This window comes from Marmota monax, unplaced genomic scaffold (genome assembly GCF_021218885.2).
Source record: "Marmota monax isolate L192 unplaced genomic scaffold, Marmota_monax_Labrador192_F-V1.1 WCK01_AAM20220418_F8-fsc00004, whole genome shotgun sequence".
Taxonomy (NCBI): Eukaryota; Metazoa; Chordata; class Mammalia; order Rodentia; family Sciuridae; genus Marmota; species Marmota monax.
The window spans coordinates 10,175,783-10,196,244 of record NW_026692881.1 but is presented as its reverse complement, the minus strand read 5'-3'; the positions used below and the strand labels follow the sequence as shown (position 1 = coordinate 10,196,244).

The following is a 20,462-nucleotide window of genomic DNA, read 5'->3' as shown; positions in this document are numbered from 1 at the left end:
GAATATGGTCCACTTCTGTGGCAAGAGGGAGGACTAAATCAACTCCAGAATCTCAGAAAAAAAGCTCATAATTAAAAACATATCTGCGTGTGGTTAAACAAGAGCATATCACATGATACTTTTTGTGTATCTAGCTGAGTAATGACGTTGATTTTTTTATATTGAAAAAAGTGATGTATACTTAATATAGAAATTTTGAAAACTTCAGGTGAACATTATAAAATTAACTTTGATCCCACCCTCAAGAAGTAAGTAGGTAACATCTGTGTGTATCAATAAGTGTTTTTGAGTAAATACAGTTAATGAATATGACTTCTGAAATACAAACTATCAAATACAAGTTCCTATCCTACTTCTTCTTGCTATTGTATCCCAAGCATATGCTTATATCACTCAATTCAAAAGCATTTTTAATGATTAGGTAATATTCTATTGAAAGGATATAATATAACTTATTTGTCCATTCCCCACCCCTCTGTTGACTTTATATCTATTTTCTAAATGGTTCTGTGTTTAGTATTTTCATAGATATGTGAAATTTTTTATTTTTCCTACTGAGTAGGATTTTCCTACTCTGACTAATTTTTCAAAAGTTGATCATCAGCGCCATTGTTTATTTCAAAAGCTGGGGCCAACCTCCCTGCACAAGATCAGTAATAAATGTCTTTGTTGGTTTCACTGAGTCACCAGGCTATAAAAACTTCCCCTCCACCCACTCTGGATCCCTTCTTCCCCCAACTAGTCTCACTATCTCTCCAAGACTAGGGGAGCATGCTATCACAGAATGAGATAAAGATGAAAGCTTCTTACTGCCTATCTGGAAAGCCCTGCTTGCCTCAGGCAGGTTGCAAGGGAAGTCCACATCTCTGTGATTTCACAGGAACCCAGAGCAGCCAAGTGGACCCCCAGGTGCCACAAGAATAAGAGACCTGCCTGGTCGGTCACTGTGAGTCCCTAGCACTTGACACAGAGCTCCAAGAATAAAACAAAGACAAAATATGTTTATTCTGTGTGTTTTTATTGCTTCAGGTTTTGAACCATCCTGACATGTCTATTTTTGAGCTCAATCCACATGACCAGTGGCAAAGAGATGGGTTGTCATGTGAACTGGCATGTCTTCTACAGGCTTCTTCCATCTCATTCCATTTTGCTTTCAGCATGGTTTTTGGTTTTGTGTTTTTTTTTTTTTTTTTTTTGCTCATATTGCAAGTTTACTTATCAAGTAAACTTTCCAACTACATTTTATAACTGAAACCAAACCCAAATGAAATGCCAACCTCAAGCCCATGGGGATTAGTGTATATGTTCTCATGTGAGGTACAACACAAGTTTTCCTTCCATTCCAAACCCACTGCAAAGAACCTCAAACCATTATTTGATTTATTTAATGTGTTTATTACCTAGCCAATCAGAGGCATCAATGGTGCTCTCCTGATTTTCTTTGCACTTTTATTAGAAAGCAATCCATTGCATTTAAAACAGGAAACTTGGAAAGATCTTGACTACAGCATTGACCACAGTGGAACTTCAAATAAGGGGCTGATATATTTTAGAAAATGCTTTCTTAGATTATTCCTCTTCCTTGTGTGATAATGATATAATTAAGACTAGCAAATCACTTAAAAATAAACTTTGAAGAAAGTATTTTCACAGATAATATTCCATCTTATTCTTGCAACAGCTGTGGTAGGCATTAAGTCCAGTTCTGACCATGAGTCAGCGGTTCAGTGACCTGTCTGAAGCCACAGAACCAAGGACATGGGAAAGTTGGAGCCACCTGCAGGTTCTCTGAGTGGAAGGCTGGTTTGAGTCTCATACCCCTCAGCAGCCTCCAGGCATAGAATTCAATAGTTTCTACCTAATTATAGAATTGAGTAATTAGAGACACTGTTGTGGATGAAAATATTGTCCCAACAGGCAATACTGTGCATTTTATTATGTTCTTTGATGCTCTCAACAGCCTTCTTATTTTCATAACCTTTATGTGAACAGATTTTGGAGTTTGACCTGAGGGGTATACCATTGGACTTTTCATCTTCCCTTGGGATCGTTGTGAAAGATTTTGAGACAATTGGACAAAATAAGTAAGTTACTTTCAACAGCTTTTTTCATTCTACATATCATCTCAATATTGTTCATTTTGTTGACAATCACACTTGATAATATTTCCAATGTAACAGTGCTTTAATTCCATGCTCCTACTCCCTTAGGAGCCAATATCAGATATGACTAATCAATCACAGCACTTTTTTTCCAATGACTGAAGTATGTCAAAGAGTCTGCAAACACCATGAGTCTATCCTGCAACTTCTTTGTTAACTGTACATAGTTGCTTCTCACTTTGGGTTGTTTATCTGAGCTGTGGCTATATTGGACACAACACCAATTCTTCCTTTTTCTGATTATGTGTCACCTATATACATCATTATACTGTATCTTTCAGATTCACATGGGAGTTATCATGGTAGTGCCCAGGGTGACACCAAGGATTGTCTTCTGGGTAAATTTGGGTGGGGAAGTTCCAAAACTGGTCCCCATGAGACAGAATGACCTTATTAAATTCAAACCAGTCCTGGAGCTGTACTTTGGTCATGTAGACTTAGAACCTAGACTTATTACCAGTTCACACTAACCAAGTTCCCAGGAAACTAATACTTATAACCAGAATACCTACTTGTTGTTTTGTAATGGGAATCAATTACCTGATGGGTGGGCATGGCTACTCTGATTCATGAATTTTTTTTTCAAGCCATACTACATGATAAGCTAGATTACTCTGTATCCTTGATTGTAAGTATCATGGTTCATAAGATGTGCTATTAAATTAATAACAGGTTTGGGAAGAGACAAAAGGATGAATATTTAATACCTACATCAATTGTAAGAAACATTTCAGTTTTCTATAATTAGTGCATTTAAAAATGCATGTCTTATGGGCTGGAGTAGTGGCTAGGTGGTAGAGCACTTGCCTGGCATGTGTGAGGCCCTGAGTTCAATCCTCAGCACTGCATATAAATAAATAAATAAATAAATAAATAAATAAATAAATAAAATAAAAGATTCATTGACAATTGAAAATATTAAAAAAATACGCACGTCTTAGTTCAGGCACATTTGGTACAATCAGAAGGCTGTAATGAGAGCAATAAAGTAGGATGAGTTAGTTGAGTTAGAGTGACCATGTGCTCTAATTTGTTTGGGACAATCCTGTTTACTGTCGCAGCCCAAGGATTAATAATGTCCCTTTTGCTGTCAACAGTAGCTTGGTTTGGACAGGAAATCAGGTGGTCACCCCAATCACTGGGGTCTTCCACTTAAGGGTATCAGACTCAGCCTGGTCAGACATCTGCTCCCTAGAAAGTACACTGATAGAAACTGTCATGTTTGTCTTTGATGTGATCCTTTCTTCTGTGTTCAGTTGCGGCCAATACCCTTGTGGCTGATTTGGTTTTTTCCCTTAAACTATACATTCTGGAAAGTTCTTGTCCCATCAGTCTTACAACGAAAACTACTTTAGCTTTTTAAGGTTATATTGCACATCTCAGCTTTGAATCATTATGTGATTTTTTTTTTTAAATCTCTCACCCCAAATCCCAGAAGACAGTTTTATTTCCCATATTTCAAAGTTCTGGGGAAGTGGGCACTAGAGCCTCACAGTAACCTCTAATTGTTACTAATAATAGTCTTTTCTCTTCTTTGCTTTCCTCTTTCCGAGAATGGAACCACTGTTGATATTCTAGGCCAGCCCTCTCCAATAGAATATAGGACAGAGTGTACATGCAACTCAAAATTTTCCTGTAGACACATTGGCAAAAATAAAATGAAAACAGGTGAAATTAATAATATTTTTTGTTTGTTTGTTTGTTTGTTTCGGTAGTTTTAGGATGGAACCCAGGGTCTCACCCATGCTAAGTCACTGAACTACATACAACCCCAGCCCCTAATATTTTTAAACCAGTATATCAAAAATATTATCATTTCTACATGTATCCATATTTTTAAAATCATCCAAGATATTTTACATGCTTTGTTTTCCTTATTAAGTCTTTGAAATCTAGAATGTGTTTTACCCTTATAGCACGTCCAATTTGGACAAACCATACTTCAAGTTCTGCATAGACACGTGTTTGGAGGCCACCATATTGGATTGGCTAGTTCTGTACCACTGGGCTCAAAACTCAGACCTCTCTGGATCCTCTCCCTTTTGCTTCTTGTCTAATATATTTCTAAATCTTATGTTTCCTTCCTTTCTGTGATCTGTGCCATGTGTTTTTATCCCTGCCCATCGCTGGAAGTCTGGTTCAGATCTCTACCATTTTGTGCCATGGCTATTTAGCATGGTAGCAGAGCCTAGTGGTCTGCCTCCCAGCTCCCATCTGTCTTCAGCTAAGTCCTTGCTTTCCTGTAGGTTACACATTTGAGGGAAAGACAAAAACAAATAAAATAAATATGTATCTAGTCAGGTATACTGTGAAGTGCTGTGAGCTTAGGAGGAAGCTGTTATATCTTACAAAGAAGAATAAAGCAGAGTAAAAGGTTAGAGAGTGATTGAGGGTAGGAATCAGGGGGGGATGCAATTTTATATGAAGTGCTGACAAGATTACATTTAAGTAGAGACCTAAAATGAAGGAATGAGCTGTGCAGCTCTCTGGGGGAAAATAATATTCTAGGCAGTGAGAATGGCAAGTACAAAGGCCCGGAGGCAGGAGAATATTTGAGAAACTTGAAGAGTCCAGTCAAGTTGAAACAATGAGCACAAGGGGAGGATATGAGGTCAGCAAAGCTATGACACCCATGGCTTTGTGAGCCCAGCATGGGCTTTGGATTTCATTCTCAATGGAATGGAAATTGGGACTCCATTAAAAGGTTTTGAGTACGGTCTGACTTACATTTGTAAAGGGTCATTCAGGCCTTTTGTGTAGAGACTGGATTTTATAGGAACCAGTTAGGGAAGAGGGGAAATAATACTGGGAGCCCGTTAGGAATTTATTTTACACCACATGGAAACAGTGGGGCGCTGGGATGATGGCAGCAATGGGGAGAGGACAAACCCCAGCTGGGCTCACCCCGGCACCCTTTCAGGTGCTGTGTGCATTTCTGGAGAAAGAGCTGATGTGCAGTTGCTCAGAACCTGGACATTTTCTTTTTCATTCTGAACAACAGCAAAAAAAATACTGTCGGTTCTATTGTAAGAGGATCCTTCTAAAGTTTAGAACTCTGCAGCCTGGAGAGACACCACAATGTCTGCTGAGCACAGAGACCAAATGAGCATGTGGTCACCAGGGTGTCATGATGACGGAGGAATTTTTAGGTGTAACAGAAAAAGGTAAATTCTAGGCAAAATATAAAGTAGATTTCCATCACTCTTTCAAACTTTCCCTCCCCACCCCCTCTTCCTCCCTCTGATTTTTCCTGGGCACCCAGTGTCCTTATTTTCCAGGGTTTCCTTGGGGATACCTGCTCAGCCTGCTCTCTGAGCCATGCCCAGCACTCTCTGCCAATTGCCTTTCCCAGAAAAACTCACTTGTCCTGTGGCCCAGCCTTCAAGGTCCTGTTTTAAGGTACTGAGAAGTCAACCTGAGGGAAGGTGTAATGGTTGCTAATAGTTAACTGTGTGATTTTTTTTTTTCCCACAAACACTGGCTTTTGGACTGAAGCCAGTCGCTTACCTGGAGAGGTAAACAAAACAGGACTTGTAGGCCCTGTGGCAGGGTCGCTGGGGCAGGTGTTTTTTGCTAAGAGATTTATTCTCTGTTCTGCAAATTTCACTGCATAGTGAAAGCCTGGCCCCAAGTCAGCTCTGTGACGAACAGAGCTTGATGGCACTATCACTCTGTCACCTCTGTTCCTTACTGTACCAAACAGCATGCCCCCGTCATCAGAAGGGTATCATGCCCTTTGGCTTTGTTTCCACCAACTGAACACTACATAGACCTTGGCCAAATTACCTGTGCATCTTATAAAAAAGAAAACCCTCTAGGAATAAGATATATGTTTGTCTGAAATATTTGTGCAGGTTGGCCCTTTGGCCCCAGATTGTCTTCTTGGCTTTTCTGCTAAAGATTTGGCCTTGAGGCCTCTGCCGACTGTCCAATGTGGGAATGCTTCTGCCACCTGAAAGCCTTGGGTGGGGTGAAGCATTTTTCTTCCAGCTTAAGCAATGTCCTGCTTGCTGATTTGCCTGTTGCCATGGAGACTGGCTGCTGCAAACACTTCTCTCACTTGGCATCTGTTTGCCTGTCAGCAAACAGAGCCAGCGGCCTGGGTTGGCCTGTGCACCATGGCCACACCTTGGACAGATTGGTCCAGGGTGGTCCCTGCACTCACAGCCCCGGTGCGACGGCACTGCCCCTTCTCAGGTGCCAGGGGCCAGGTGGGTTGTTCAGTGCCACTGCTGCTGTCTCTCACTTTACAGTTATCCAATCAGCTTTGCAGACTGAAGAAGGGTGACAGAAGAGTCAGAGGAGCTTCTTGATCACATGATAAACAAAAATGATATTTTTAGCTATAATGTCAGAGTGCAAGAATTTTCCCAGTGAAGAATGAGAGTCCCCTTAGCAGACAAGGCTGTCACTTAGGACTAACCTATTAACGCATTATCCCACTTCATCTTTACACACACCCTCTGACACAGGTCTGTTTTTCCTCAGAGAGGGTCAGTAACCTGCTCAAGATCATACAGCAGCACATGTGTCAGTCAGCTAGCTCAGTTCCAGGCCTGTACTCTTGACTTATGTTATACTGGAAGCCTCTGAGCACCAATAGGAACCAAAATGTACATTGAATGGTCAATGATCTCTTTGCTGAAATGGAAGTAGTTTTTCTTCCTAATTTTGAAAAAAAGAAAAAGCTGTTAATATCAGAGTAGAGGTTCCTCTCCAGGTTAAAATCCATAAAATTTTTATTGTGTTGAATAGGAAGTCACATATGCTCATATTCTACATTGGACATGATTTGTTGAGAGTTTATATCTCATCTCATTTAATTTCACAATGACCTTGAGAAGTGGAGAGGAGACTTGAGGCTCAAAGGATTGAGGCTGGGACTCTGATTCCTTGGCACCCTGGCTTTGCTGCAATCCACTTGAACTCCTCAAGAAGAACCACCTTTAGGAGGCTGGACATGTAGGAGTGAAGTGAATGTACAAGTTTGTATGTGTTTGCACACACATGCGTGTGAATGCATGCACATGTGTGCCTGTGCAGGGGAAGAAAAGAGGCACCGAGCAGGGCTTCTGCAAGTGGTATTCTTTCCCTCACGCTGCAGTAGATACAAAATCTTCTCACTGGGCTTTAGCATCTCTGATCACCCAGCCCAGAACAGCCCCTCCTGGCCGTTGTCCCTCTCATGCCCTATTTTATTTCTTCAGAACCCTTCTTTCTGCGAAGTTCTAATGAGCATAGGAATGATGTAGGGAGTCTCTGTAGGCAGTTGGATGTTAAGGCTGGGGCTGGGGCTAAGACAAGTATTCAGAGTATGTGTTGGTCTGCACATCTGTATCCAGCTCAGTGTTGGATCTGCAACGTTCTTATCTAGTTACTTCATCTGTTCCTGCTTTGCTGGACAGTAAGCTCCACACCCATGTTGCTCAACGCTGTACCACCAGTCCTGAGCAAGGGCCTGGCATATGGAAGTCTCTTGGTAAATGTTTGTTAAATGAATGAATGAATGAATGCTCTATGATACCACCACATGAATGAAACTTAACATTTAAAAATCACTCCATGGAGAAAATATTTACCACATGCATCTCAGATACAGCATTAATCTCCAGGATATATAAAGGACTCAAAAAACTTAACACCAAAGAAACAACTAACCCAATCAATAAATGGGCTAAGGAACTAAACAGACACTTCACAGAAAAAGAAATATAATCGATCAACAAATATATGAAAAAATGTTCAACATCTCTAGCAATTAGAGAAATGCAAATCAAAACTGTTGTACGATTTCATCTCACTCCAGTCAGAATGGCAATTATCAAGAATACAAGATACAATAAATGTTGGCAAGGATGTGGGGGGAAAAGGCACACTCATACATTTCTGGTGGGATTGCAAATTGGTGCAACCACTCTGGAAAGCAGTATGGAGATTCCTCAGAAAACATGGAATGGAACCACCATTTGACTCAGCTATCCCACTCCTAGTCATACACCCAAAGGACTTAAAATCAGCATACAATAGTGACGCAGCCACATCAATGTTTATAGCAGCTCAACTCACAATAGCTAAACTATGGAACCATAGTGCCCTTCAACACATGAATGGATAAACAAAATATGGTATATATACACAATGGAATATTATTCAGCCTTACAGAAGAATGAAATTATGGCATTTGCAGGTAAATGGATGGAGCTGGCGAATATCTTGCTAAGCAAAATAAGCCAATCCCAAAAAACCAAAGGCTGAATGTTTTCTCTGATGCAAATGCTAATTCACAATGAGGGGGTGGGTGCTAGGGAAGAATAGAGGAACTTTTTTTTTTTTTGAGAAAAAGGGAAAAAAAAGGGTTTATTGATTTGCTAGCAAAAGAGAAACACCGGGACTCCTGTCCCAAAGGCTAAGATGACTGTCCCCATCAGGAGAGAGGGTGGGATATTTAAAGGAACTCTTCAAGGGCTAACATTCCAGGTGTGCTCTGGTAGGGGGTCTCTGGGCACCCTGATGGCCTGTTAGGATTCATTTGTTAATTTGGGAGTTACTCACTTCCCAGATCCTAAGCAGGCATCTCCTTCCTGTACTGAGTGTGTTCAAGGGCAATTAACTAGGGGAAGAAAAGATAACACTGTCTCCCTAATCTTGTTAGGGAGGGGGAGAGGGGAGAAGAGAGAAAAAAAAAACATTTTTTAAAAAGATAAACTTTTGAGCAATGAGGGCTATATTCAGAAGGTGAAGGGACAACTGTTACATTTTCCCACCGTCAATTCTACCTTCCATTTCTATGGAAAAGTGGGTGACCAAGACATCTCCAAGCTATTTTCTGCAGAGAGGGCAAGTTGGGGGAAAGTGACCCAAAGTCCTTGTTTTCTTTCAGGTGGGGCATGGACAGTTAAGGGTATTTAGCATCACAGCAATCCAAAAGCCCATTGTGGCAGTTGGCAGGTGACTGGACAAGAATACCTAGGTCAAGGTTTATGCTAGTACTACAATAAACAAGACAGCAAAGCATTACTTTTTTGGTAAACAATTTAAAATGAAAACCATTAGTATTTCAGCCAGTCTCTGAAATTCAGGACAAGCTTGTGTTTCTAGAGTTCTTTGTGATAGTTAAATATTAGGCACTCTCATAATTACCCCTCCTTTATAGACTCCAGCTTTACTTACTTTGGTAGGGCTGATACAAGTGTCCATCTTAAGTTACATTAAAAAGCAACAACAACATTGTCTTTCCTTTTAAAGGTCCATGTAGGACTGTGCTCAGGTTATATTCTCCTGCCAGAAGTTTAAGACCAAGTTGTTCAAAACTGACTTTGTTCCTATCTACTCTTAAGAGTCAGCTGAGATTCTGGAGGTACTTTGAATTAGGCAGAGGGGAGTGAAGGGAGGGAGAGGGTGTGGGGATAGGAATGATAGTAGAATGAATCGGACATTATTGCCCTATGTGTGTGTATATATGACTACACGACCAGTATGATTCTACATCATGTACAACCAGAAGAAAGAAAAAAAAATTTGACACATCATACTCCATTTATGTATGATGTGTCAAAATGTATTCTACTGTCATGTTATTATTATTACAAATTGAATATAATTATTACAAATTGGGGAAAAAAAGTAAATTCTAACAAGGAAAAAAATCACCCTATGGCTGTCACATTAGAACTGTTTCTGGGGGCTGGGGTTGTGGCTCAGAGATAGAGTGCTCGCCTAGCATGCGTGAGGCACTGGCTTTGATCCTCAGCACCACATAAAAATAAAATAAAGGTATTGTGTCCACCTGCAACTAAAAAATAAACATTGAAAAAAAAAACCGTTTCTGAGGAATCTGCCTCCCTTAGCTCTCAGAAACAGTTCTGATTCCAGCTTGGGTTTAAACAGCAAGCAAATGCCTCTCATAAAGCTCCTGACCCTTGGTAGAGAGATGTGAAACATCACCGAGCTCCCAGGAAGGTGGAAGAGCATGGTGGCATGGTGGATTCTGGAGTCAGACAGAGGCTGTGTAGAGACCCAGCTCTACCATCCTGTGTGAGTGACCTGGGGCAAGTTACTTCACCTCCCCAGGCCTCAGAATTCTCAGTCACTGTAGTGTAGCAGTTCCGCTTATGCTAAGATGACAAAATGGGGATAAGATTTGCCCACCCACTGACATGACTTAAAAACTAGACCAAATGCAGTCATTTCCCAATATCAGATGTGACTAGCAGAGACAGTGCTTCCTGAAGCAAATGAGAAGAGCCTTATGAGTGACACCGAATGTCTAGCGAGACTGGTTCCTGAGCCACAGTGTGAGGACAGGGCCCTGATTGTCTCCCAGAACTGGAGAGAGACGGGGGGGGGGGGCACTAGAGATGCCCAGGTGGCTCAAGGACCCAGAGGAGAGAGCTACCCAGAGAGAGGGGGACAGAGGGACAGAGACATCCAGAGAGACACAAAGCAACAGAGAGACAGAGGCAGAGCTACCCAGAGATTGGCAGAGAGTCCCCCTTGACTCTTCAGCTGAGGGCTGATCAGTGAGGAAACTATTGATACAGGGGAAAGAGCCACCTGCCAAGAGGCATAGTCCTCGGGACTCCCACAGGACTGGAAATAGTTTATGTTCTTACCATCCAGAGTGGAAAACCTTGTCATTCATGGAGAAGGATTTTATCTCAGTAATATGGAGGGAAAAAAATCCCTGAAATGGCACAGAAGATAACATTATTAGGCATGGGAGAGTGAAGAGGCTGTGTATTACATTCCACAGATTCAAGGGCTTGAGCATGAGACGAGGAAGATATAGGAAAGTTCTAAATTGAACTGATGGAGATGAAAATTATAATGTCTGAGATAAAATAACCATAATTAGCTCTCTAAGAGTTTGCATTTCTAGTATTCCTTCCCACCACATGTTTGTGCTTGTGCATGCAAAACCATCATCCCAGGCACCCACACACATGCAGAGAAGTCAACAACAACATCTGAGTCTAAGACACTGTGCATGACATCTGGTATATTGTATGTAAGAAGGAGATAACACAAACCTTAAAAATATATCTACAAGGAAAATTATCTAAGTTCTGCATAAGAGGTGTGGGCAAGGGTCCACCTGTTGATCTTGAGATTAGGTGGGATGTTGGTTCTGCTACTTACTGGCTGGGTGAGTCTTGGCAAGTTTCTTCATCTTTATAATGGGGACTATAATACTTCCTCAATAAAAGCTAGATGTAAAAGCCCATCTGATATAATTAAGGAAACATTTCACTTTCCTGATGAAAACATAATAGCAAATGTTTTGTGGGTTTACTAAGTACGAGCGATTATGCTAAAACTATTCTACACATAACCACATTTAATCTTTATGACAACACTCAGTCAGACAGTCGTATCCCCAACTTATAGATGAGAAAAACGTGGCTAAGAGAGGTTTGCCAAATGGGACAAGGCCACTCAGCTCTATAAGGGAGAGATCAAGGAATTAATGTATATTCAAATCATCATACACAGAGCCCAAACCCTCCAGGTAAAATCCTTCTCCATGAATGACAAGGTTTTTCCACTCTGGGTGGTGAGAACATAAACTATGTGTGTGTGTGTGTGTGTGTGTGTGTGTTAAGGTTGAAGACTAGAATACCAGAATGTATAATAAACACGTACACACAGAGACATATGTAGCAATTAGGGGGCTATAAAATAGAAAGTGAAAAAGGGAAAAATTAGATTGTGAAATGTGATAACTCCTTGGGCCAAGGTTTTTCTTTCTTTTTCTTTTTCTTCTTCTTCTTCTTCTTTTTTTTTTTTTTTAATTATAGAAAACACAGAGTGTGGTTGAGAATGAAATTAGCTTGCTGGGGTGAAGTGTGTTATTACTTGTAAATTTCCATTTGCTGCTATGCCATAGATCTTGTCTTCCAACTTTTATTGCTATTATTCCTCCTAGTTCTGAGACTCATTCCTGACCTGGCCATGAGTCCACGTGACAGTGGGGTTTATTTAGGTATCCCTTTCCTCTGCGGGGTGTGGTGAGCCACAGCTGCTTTTCTGACTGGAGTAGCTCTCAGGCTGTGTACAAATCTGAATCAGAAGCAGATGTTACTGTGCGGCAGAATTCTCACTTCTTTTGATTTCTTTTTCATTCCATATTTGCAGCAGAGCAACAAAACTATGAAAAGATCATGGCTGGTTAGGGCTGGCCATCTCTGGAGGCTGGAGAGGTTGTACTGCAGTACCTGGGGAGCCCAATTAAGTAGCTGAGGTTCTGGGGCATCTGTTACACTCTCGTGAGTGATGGAGACCACATACCCAGAAAAAGATGCCCAGGGAAAGAGAAAGGAATTTATTTCATAATGATAAGACCTGTAATTCTCTTTGCATTGAGGAAGCTTTGTTTTGTCAGTTATGGGGGATTGAACCTAGGGACACTTAACTATTGAGTCACATCTCTTGCCCTTTTTATTGATTTATTTTTATATTGAGCTGCTTAGGGCCTCCCTGAAGCTGGCTTTGAATTTCCCACCTTCCTGCCTCAGCCTCCTGAGTCCCTGGGATTACAGGCATGTGCCATCACAGCAAGCTACATAAGTTTTTTTGTTTTATTTTTTGTAGTACTGACTGAACCCAGGGCCTTTCACATGCTAGGCAAGTGCTCTATCACTGAGCTATATATCTATAGCCTCTAGGAGAGAAAGCTTTTATAACTTGCAAGGTCATTGGACGTCTTCAATGATGTACAATTCATTTATTCACTCTATAAATATTTACTAATGCCTATTCTGGCTCATGAATGGCTTTGAGAACTCATTGGGGGAGCCCTGTGTCTTTCATGGAACTAATATCTATTTGGCATAACTACACGTCTAAAATAATATCAGATGGTGATAAGTGGTAGAAAGAAAATAAAGCAGAGTACAAAGAAAGAAAATGACAGGGTAAGGTGAATGTATGCTATTAGATAGTTTTTTAAAAATTGTTTTTAGTTGTAGATGGACACAATATCTTTATTTTATCACTTATTTCTATGTGGTGCTGAGGATCAAACCCAGTGCCTCACATATGCAAGGCAAGTGCTCCACCACTGAGCTACAACCCAGCTCCTCGGTTGGGTTGTATATTATATAAGGATGATTCTTCTATAATGAAACATTTTATGAGACATATGACTTGAAAAACTTTATTCAGATTCCAGTAAATTGGATTTCATGAATTTTCAGCTGCTGCTGAAATTTTTGCCTCTGTCTAACTCTGAGGGAAATAAAAGTTACCTCCCAGACAGATTTGTGGTACCGGTGGCCCATGTGTAGGGCTGGGGCTATCTGTTATGGGTAAGAGAAAGGGCTGGTCCTAAGAACTTGACAGGTGCTTGTACAGAAATAGATGTGGGCGGTTACAAAGGGTTCTTGTGTGTTCATTCACTCGCCCGCCTCCTGTGTGATGAGCCCCCCACTCCCCCGTGATTGGGGCTAGGCCTGGGTTCAGATCCGCTTTCCCTGCAAGTACTACTCTGAGCCACATCCTTCTATGCTTTTAAAAAATGGCTTTTCTAGAATGATGTCAGAAGAAATAATAAAAGGTGGGGTGTTAAACACTTGTCACATCATCTTTTTAACCCTTATATTGGTGCCATCAAGTAGAAGCTGTCACTATCACCATTTGCAGACAAGGAAATAGTGGCTCAATCAAGTTAACAGGTCCACAGCCCACAGAGCACAAGGACGAGCTGGAGCTGGTCGGGTCTGCCTACCTCCACACCCAGAATCACTATGCTGTGTTGCCCCCTTACCTCAGAAGGCCCAGGGGCATGAATGGATCAATAAATGCTCCAATGAAGGAAAAGCTATGACTGTGATTGTAATGGTTGAGGGAGCTGGACTGACCCCTCCGGGCGGGCAAGCATGGATTGAGAACACTGAGCCTGACTGAACAGGGGAATTGGCCAGACGGAAATAGCAAAATTAGCAGGGCCTAGTCCTTTTATTTACAAAATACTGAACCAGGTGTGGTGGCACTCTTCGGTAATCCCAGCCACTCAGGAGGCTGAGGCAGAAGCATGGTAAACTCTTGGCCAGCAGCTTAGTGAGACCCTGTCTCAAAATAAAAAGTAAAAAGGGCTAGGGTCGTAACTTGGTGGTAAAAGCACCCCTGGGTTCAATAGTGATACTGAGTGTCTTTAAGCTCCCAGGCATTAGGCTGGTCAGTCCGCTCCTTGCAGCCACCAGCTAACGGACACCCACCTGGATACCTTGCTGACTGGGAGCTATTTGGTGAGGAGACCTGTGCTCCCACTCAGCACTTTCCCCTTGTTAAAGAGATGCGACTTGTGGCAGGAGAGGCAGGGAAAAGGAGAGCCGCTACTGCCATGCAGCCATGGCCTTTGTGCTGGGTCAGTGCTTTTACAACCAAGAAATGGAGTTTGTTGAAAGTATAGAGGAGACTTGTGCACAGCCAGGTTTGGGAACACTTTTGAGGACCAGTGCTCCTCTATTCTCTAAACACCATGCTTGCTTTTTTTTTTTTTTAAATCTTTTTAAATTTTTAGTTATACATGGACACAATATCTTTATTCTATTTATTTTTATGTGGTGCTGAGAATCAAACCAGTGCCTCACATGTGCAAGGCAAGCGCTCTACCACTGAGCCACAACCCCAGCCCCCATGCTTGCTTTTGAACAACGGGAAAGAATCCTCCAAGTTCTCTGACAATTCTGGTATGGAGGGAAGGGCTTCTCATTGGAGAACTGTGCATAGAAAGCCAATCACTGAACGGAACAAACTGCAGTAAACAAAACTCCATCAACTCTACTCAGCAGGCCTGCAACCCAATGAGAATCTGCACTATCACTTTGGATGTTTTCAGAACTCCGCATGCCCCCCTGTCCCCTGGTCCTGTTTTGCCAGTTGCTTTCTCCACCCCCACCCCTGCACTCACCCTCCTCTTTCCTCAGGCTCCCATTGAAGGTTACTGGTCTAGCTCATTGTTTCTCAGACTTATAAGAATTATCTAGGGAAAAAGTCTGACTCAGGGTCTTGGGAATCTACAAACGCCCAGGTGATGTTGATGCAGGGAGCTCCAGGGGAGACACATTCTGAGAAATAGCTCAGGAGATAATCCAGAAGCTGACAAGGTTGGGATGGGGGACTGGGAGGTAAGCAGATGGCAGGCATAGGCAGATGCTCTTAGATGGGATTTTGCCTTGACAAGGGATTCTTGCAGTGTTCTCTGCTGCCCTGGCTCTGTTAAAGAAAAAGTTATTCAGTGACACTCGTTAAAGCATAGTAAGGAAAATCAGGACCATCGCCACAGTCAGAGAGAGAGAGAGAGAGAGAGAAAGAGAGAGAGAGAGAGAGAGAAGAGAGAGGAGAGAGAGAGACTGGGCTCCACTCCACAGACAGCATGGACAAGGAGCAGGGTAGGAAACAGGGGATGGAAAAGTTCTAAGAGGAAATATCAGGGATTAGGGGGATTCTGGCTAAACCAACCTAACAGGATTCTTGCTGAAGGCAGGCCTGGGTGATCAGATGTCATGTGGGAGATGGTGGAAGATGAGGAATCTGATCAGATATGGAGTTGCTAAACTGACTTAGCAGGGTTTTTTTGTTTTTTGTTTTTTACTGAAATGGCACTTTATAAGAAAGTACACAAGAGAAGGTTCCAGAGGCTGACTGAAGTCTGGCCAAGCAAAGAATGTGCCCCTGCCTTTCCTACTAGTTTAGTTCACAATAAGGGGTGTGCTTGGCTCTCCTACCTATTGGCTTGGGACACTGGCTCAGGGCGGGGATAAGTATGGGGAAGGGAGTTGGAGGCCTAGCCTTAGAGCCTCAGGGCCCTACAGGCCTGGGCAAAATGACAAGGCCCACCCTGTCAAGAGCCCAGTGCTTCAAAGGATGGGAGGTCGGTGTCTTCAGTTTCTCCACAAGGGACCTGGGGGCAGCTTGGGAACTTTTTTTGTCAGAGTTCAGCTTCCCAGAGGACAGCAAGATGACACTCTGCTACTGTCCCCAGAGGCAGAAACAGCACAATGTGTGGTTTATTTCCCAGCCTCCAACGTATTTTTCCTTTTCTTTGTGAAGGAATTTCCAGTAAACCCTCCTGCAGTAATTAATCCATGTGGGCTGAGTCCCGGCTGCAGAGAAGTCTTGGTATATGAGAGCTCCCCTGCTTAACAACCAGCCAGAGGAGGCCTGACTCACCTCAGAGGCATGTGGCTCTCCATGTTTGCGCCCGTGCTAACGGGAGAACATTCTCCATTCCTCTTTTTTTTTTTTTAAACAAACTACACTTTGTCTATTTTAAGATAAACAAAATATTTAAGGAGGTTCTTAACCAGCACTTGCACAACTACGTTGACTGGCTTACCATTAAGCTCTTTTATTCTCCCAATCCCAATATCTAAGTTAGGATTGTCAAGTCATTGCTCCCATTGCTCGGGATTAGTTCCATGCCACATAGAAACCCAACTCCACATCATATGACATTTATGGACTGAAAGAAAAAGGAGCATGACTGGGGTTTTTCTTCATTTTAAAATACATGTGCAACTTATTAATTCCACAAGTAAAGCAGGGGAGCTGAAGGGCCTTTCACTGCAGTTTCCTGTTGAGCCCTGATCTGCCTGTTTTGGTGGGAGACTGATTTTTTCCATGAAATACAAGGCAATTTCCCCACGACTGTCGCACCATCATTTTGGCCTATTCATAGCAGTAGTAATATGAAAGAAAGAAGGTTCCGGGTTCAGTGTCACCTCCTTTTAAGGAAATTGGCTGTGGTCGGACTGAGCTGTTCCAGTCCTCCATGGAGGAGGCCAAGTCATCATTCCCAGTTTTTCACAATAATCTGTATCCAGGCAACACAGCAAATTGGCTCAGCCAGGCATGCCTGGGAGTTCCTGCAGGGCTGGGGCTTGCCCATAGGGAATGGTTCCTTTGATTTACAGTTAAAGTTCTTAGAAGTTGTAACTGTTGGCATTTTTTCTCAACCAGCCTAGCTGTGACAATGTCTCTGGGATTGTAGTTTTTTAAAGCTTCCATCTAAACACACCTTCTTTACTTCGGGGAGAAAAAGATGTAGTTTCTTTTACATGTTGCCCACCAACAAAAGCATCAGAATTTTATGATGAAAATCACAGCTTTTTAGAATGGGACCGAAGGCTTCTAAATGAAGGAATTGAGGTTAAACTTTATAATTGGCTTCTTTTTTACTTTACCCCATTCCTGGTCAGTGATCTGTTGCTACTGTCTCATGGGAAAGCAAAAGCAGAATATACTGGTTGAGTCAGATTGAAGGTTATGAAACCATTCAGGATCATAAATGATCAGCAGAAAGGCTCTGTGTTTTAGGTAAGCTTGTTCTCTCTGGTTAACCACAAGCCCCACCATTCCCTATTGTCTTACATAACGCTGAGTGTGTTCCACATTTCTATTATTGGCCTAACCTTTTCCCCTGACACCCTATGTGATCTAGTTTTGGTCTACAACTTTGTAGGCCAATATTCTTGAAGGCAGAAACCCTGCTTATCATTTTGGGTTGCCAAACACATTTTAGGAGGATCCCTTCCCGTAAATTAGACAGGAAGAACTTCAAGATAAAGAACTTTTAGAGCTGAAAATTATTTACTTCCACCCACTTGTCTGCCAATAATGAAGTGGGCTCAAAGGGATGAGTCACTTAGGCAGGCCTCAGAGAAAACTGGAACTCAGAAAGTTAGAGCTAAAGCAGGAATTGTTCTTGACCTGGGGCAGTTTTATCCTCCAGGGAACAACTAGCAATGTGCTAGTTGTTGGTCACAGCTGGGTGGGGGCACTATGGGCTTCTAGTGGGTAGAGGCCAGGGGTGCTGCTGAACACCTGCAAAGCACAGGACAGCTCCTCACCACCAAAAAAAATAAATATATAAAAATTTAAAAAAATTAATGGGTTCAAAATGTCAGCAGTGCCAAGGTTGAAAATGCTGGTCCAGAGGCTGGGGAAAATAGCTCAACGGTAAAGCACCTGCCTAGCATGCGTGAGGCCCTGAGTTCAATCCCCATCCCCACATACAAAATAAACAACAACAATAAAAAATGGTATTTAAAAAAACAAAAAGAGCCATTCATTAATAATAATAATAATAATAATAATAATAATAATAATAATAAGCTGGTTGAATCCCAGGCCAAGCCTCTTTTCTTTCAGCATGCTGTGTGGTTTGTGCTAAGATTTGTTTGCTGCTGATTTAGAGAGTTTGGTCCTTTTGAGTTTAGCAAAAGCAAATCAGTACATGTTCAACTGTGCAATGTCATTATCTTGATCAGAGTTAGTCTATGAATCATGCAAATGAGAGGAACAAAGTCATGTTTGTTTCCGTGTCTTTCAAGGCGAGCATCTCATTGAGACATTTGACAACAGCCAGGTGACCTTTTAAAACATATATTTTTCACACTTCCTTCTTCTTTAAAACTAAATTAGCCAACCCCATGGCTCTATTTTATTTTATTTTATTTTTGTGGCGCTGGCAATTCAACTCAGGGCCTCGTTCCTGCTAGGCAAGTGTTCCACCGCTGAGCTATGTCCTCAAAGCTGACTGTTCTATTCTAACACCATAGAGGTATTCTGAAAGCATAGACAGCAATCCTAGCTCTCTGTGGGGCCAAGAGAGAGATATATTATGGCTCTCACCTTGTGTTGGAGGAACACTTTGTGGAGTAGCCAAGGAGAAAAAATACTCTAAACAATATACCAAATGAATAGACTCATCTAAAAAATACTCTGTAAAATTGCCATCAATTCTCAAAATTGCCTGGCAGATTTAATTTCTGTATTGACTTGAAAAGAATGAATAATTCACTTTTATTTCTCTGGAGACAAATTTTTTTCTTTTCTGTTGCTAACCACAGACTGTGCTTATCAGATGAGAATCTGTCACAGTTGTAGTTCTCTGTATGAGAACATGCCCTCTTCCAAGAAATCATAACCACTGGGTAAATGGAGTGAAACAGCTCTGTAGCAATTTCCTGGTTTGTGCAATAAAATAAATCTCTTCAGAGAAAGTGAGGTCACTGAATATTGTGGAGTCACTGATGTATGTGATTGGGTGACAGACCCCAGTTCTACAACCTAGACCTTCTTTTGAGGTCTGAGTTGGAGAGAAGAAAATGGATATATATTTGTCACTTCAAAAATTAGGTGCCCATGTTGCTATCAACTTTCACTTCCTGATTTTTAAAGAAACTGTACAAATTTTAAGGTAAGTTATTTCTCCACAAAATGAAACTTTCCTGATTATTAGTTTTGCCCCAAAGCCTAGAGTTACATAAAAATACTCAAATATAATTCCCTCACCCTGGATTTTTTTTTTTAATATGGAGAATCTCTTCTATCACTTTAAGGGCTCAATGTTCATTTTCTATTTCAATGCTAAAAGTTTTCTGTTCTATCTCATTTGCTATGTATTAGTGTAAGTGGTTGCAAAGGTAGCAAGGTCTAAGCAACATGAAGACATTCTTACTATTCCTTTTTCCTTTCTCAGTGTCCACACTGAGATGAAAGCATACCCCTGGGCTCCCTTGCCTTTCTGACTGCCTTCCACAAAGTGAACTTCTTCAACTCTCCTACTTTTATTCCCGTTTCAGGTTACATCCTCCCCATTACATACTATTTTCCATGGTTTATGATTGTACGGTTGACCATCTCTCTGGCGATGTGTTCTATACATTTTTCAGTCATGTGCCTTACTATAAAAAAGGTGTCAGATATTCTTTAATTATTATTTTTTCCTTCACCCTGTAAATATCTTTAAAGTACCTACCACGTCCCAGGTAATTGGGTTAGAGTAGCAGACAAAACAGGAACAATCAGAGCCTCCAGGGAGCTTCACTCCAGGGAGAGGGACACAGTGTGCTTCTGTTGCAATATGTACCATGGAGATAGGTGGGTGAGGAGTAGAGACTTGGTTCAACCCAGGCAGAGAGAATGGTGCACACATCCGAATTGGATTGCTACTCCAGTATTCATCTACTCTGGGGTAGCAAGTTATCCCCATCAGTAATCCACCAACCTTTTCTCAAAGTAAACATTCTGAAGGTCTATGGGGTGGGATGGGTGGGGAGAACCGTACATTTTCATAGTGGGCAAAGTTCTGTGAGTCCTTTTAAATTCCTATTACAGAAGAATACCTTCCTCTTTTACTGAGTTTTGTCCTGCTGTTCTCTCTGGCTCTATTGGTCTTTCCTGATGGTCCATCTACATTGGTTGTGACTATTGGGATTTCATAGGCATTATAGTTAGACTCTGGAACTGACGAGTTGTTATGGAGGAGTGGTGGCAGATATGTCATGTTTACTG

General features: G+C 41.7%; 1 protein-coding gene across 2 annotated transcripts in view; it reads left to right on the top strand.

The window, feature by feature from the left end:
• The window catches only part of Myof (myoferlin), a 151,351-nt gene that overhangs the window by 21,778 nt on the left and 109,111 nt on the right, over positions 1-20,462 (top strand). For both annotated transcript variants that reach the window (XM_046449805.2, XM_046449804.2), the window contains exon 3: positions 1,993-2,084. In XM_046449805.2, coding sequence (XP_046305761.1) covers positions 1,993-2,084 — 92 coding nt within the window. The remainder of the gene's footprint in view (positions 1-1,992; positions 2,085-20,462) is intronic.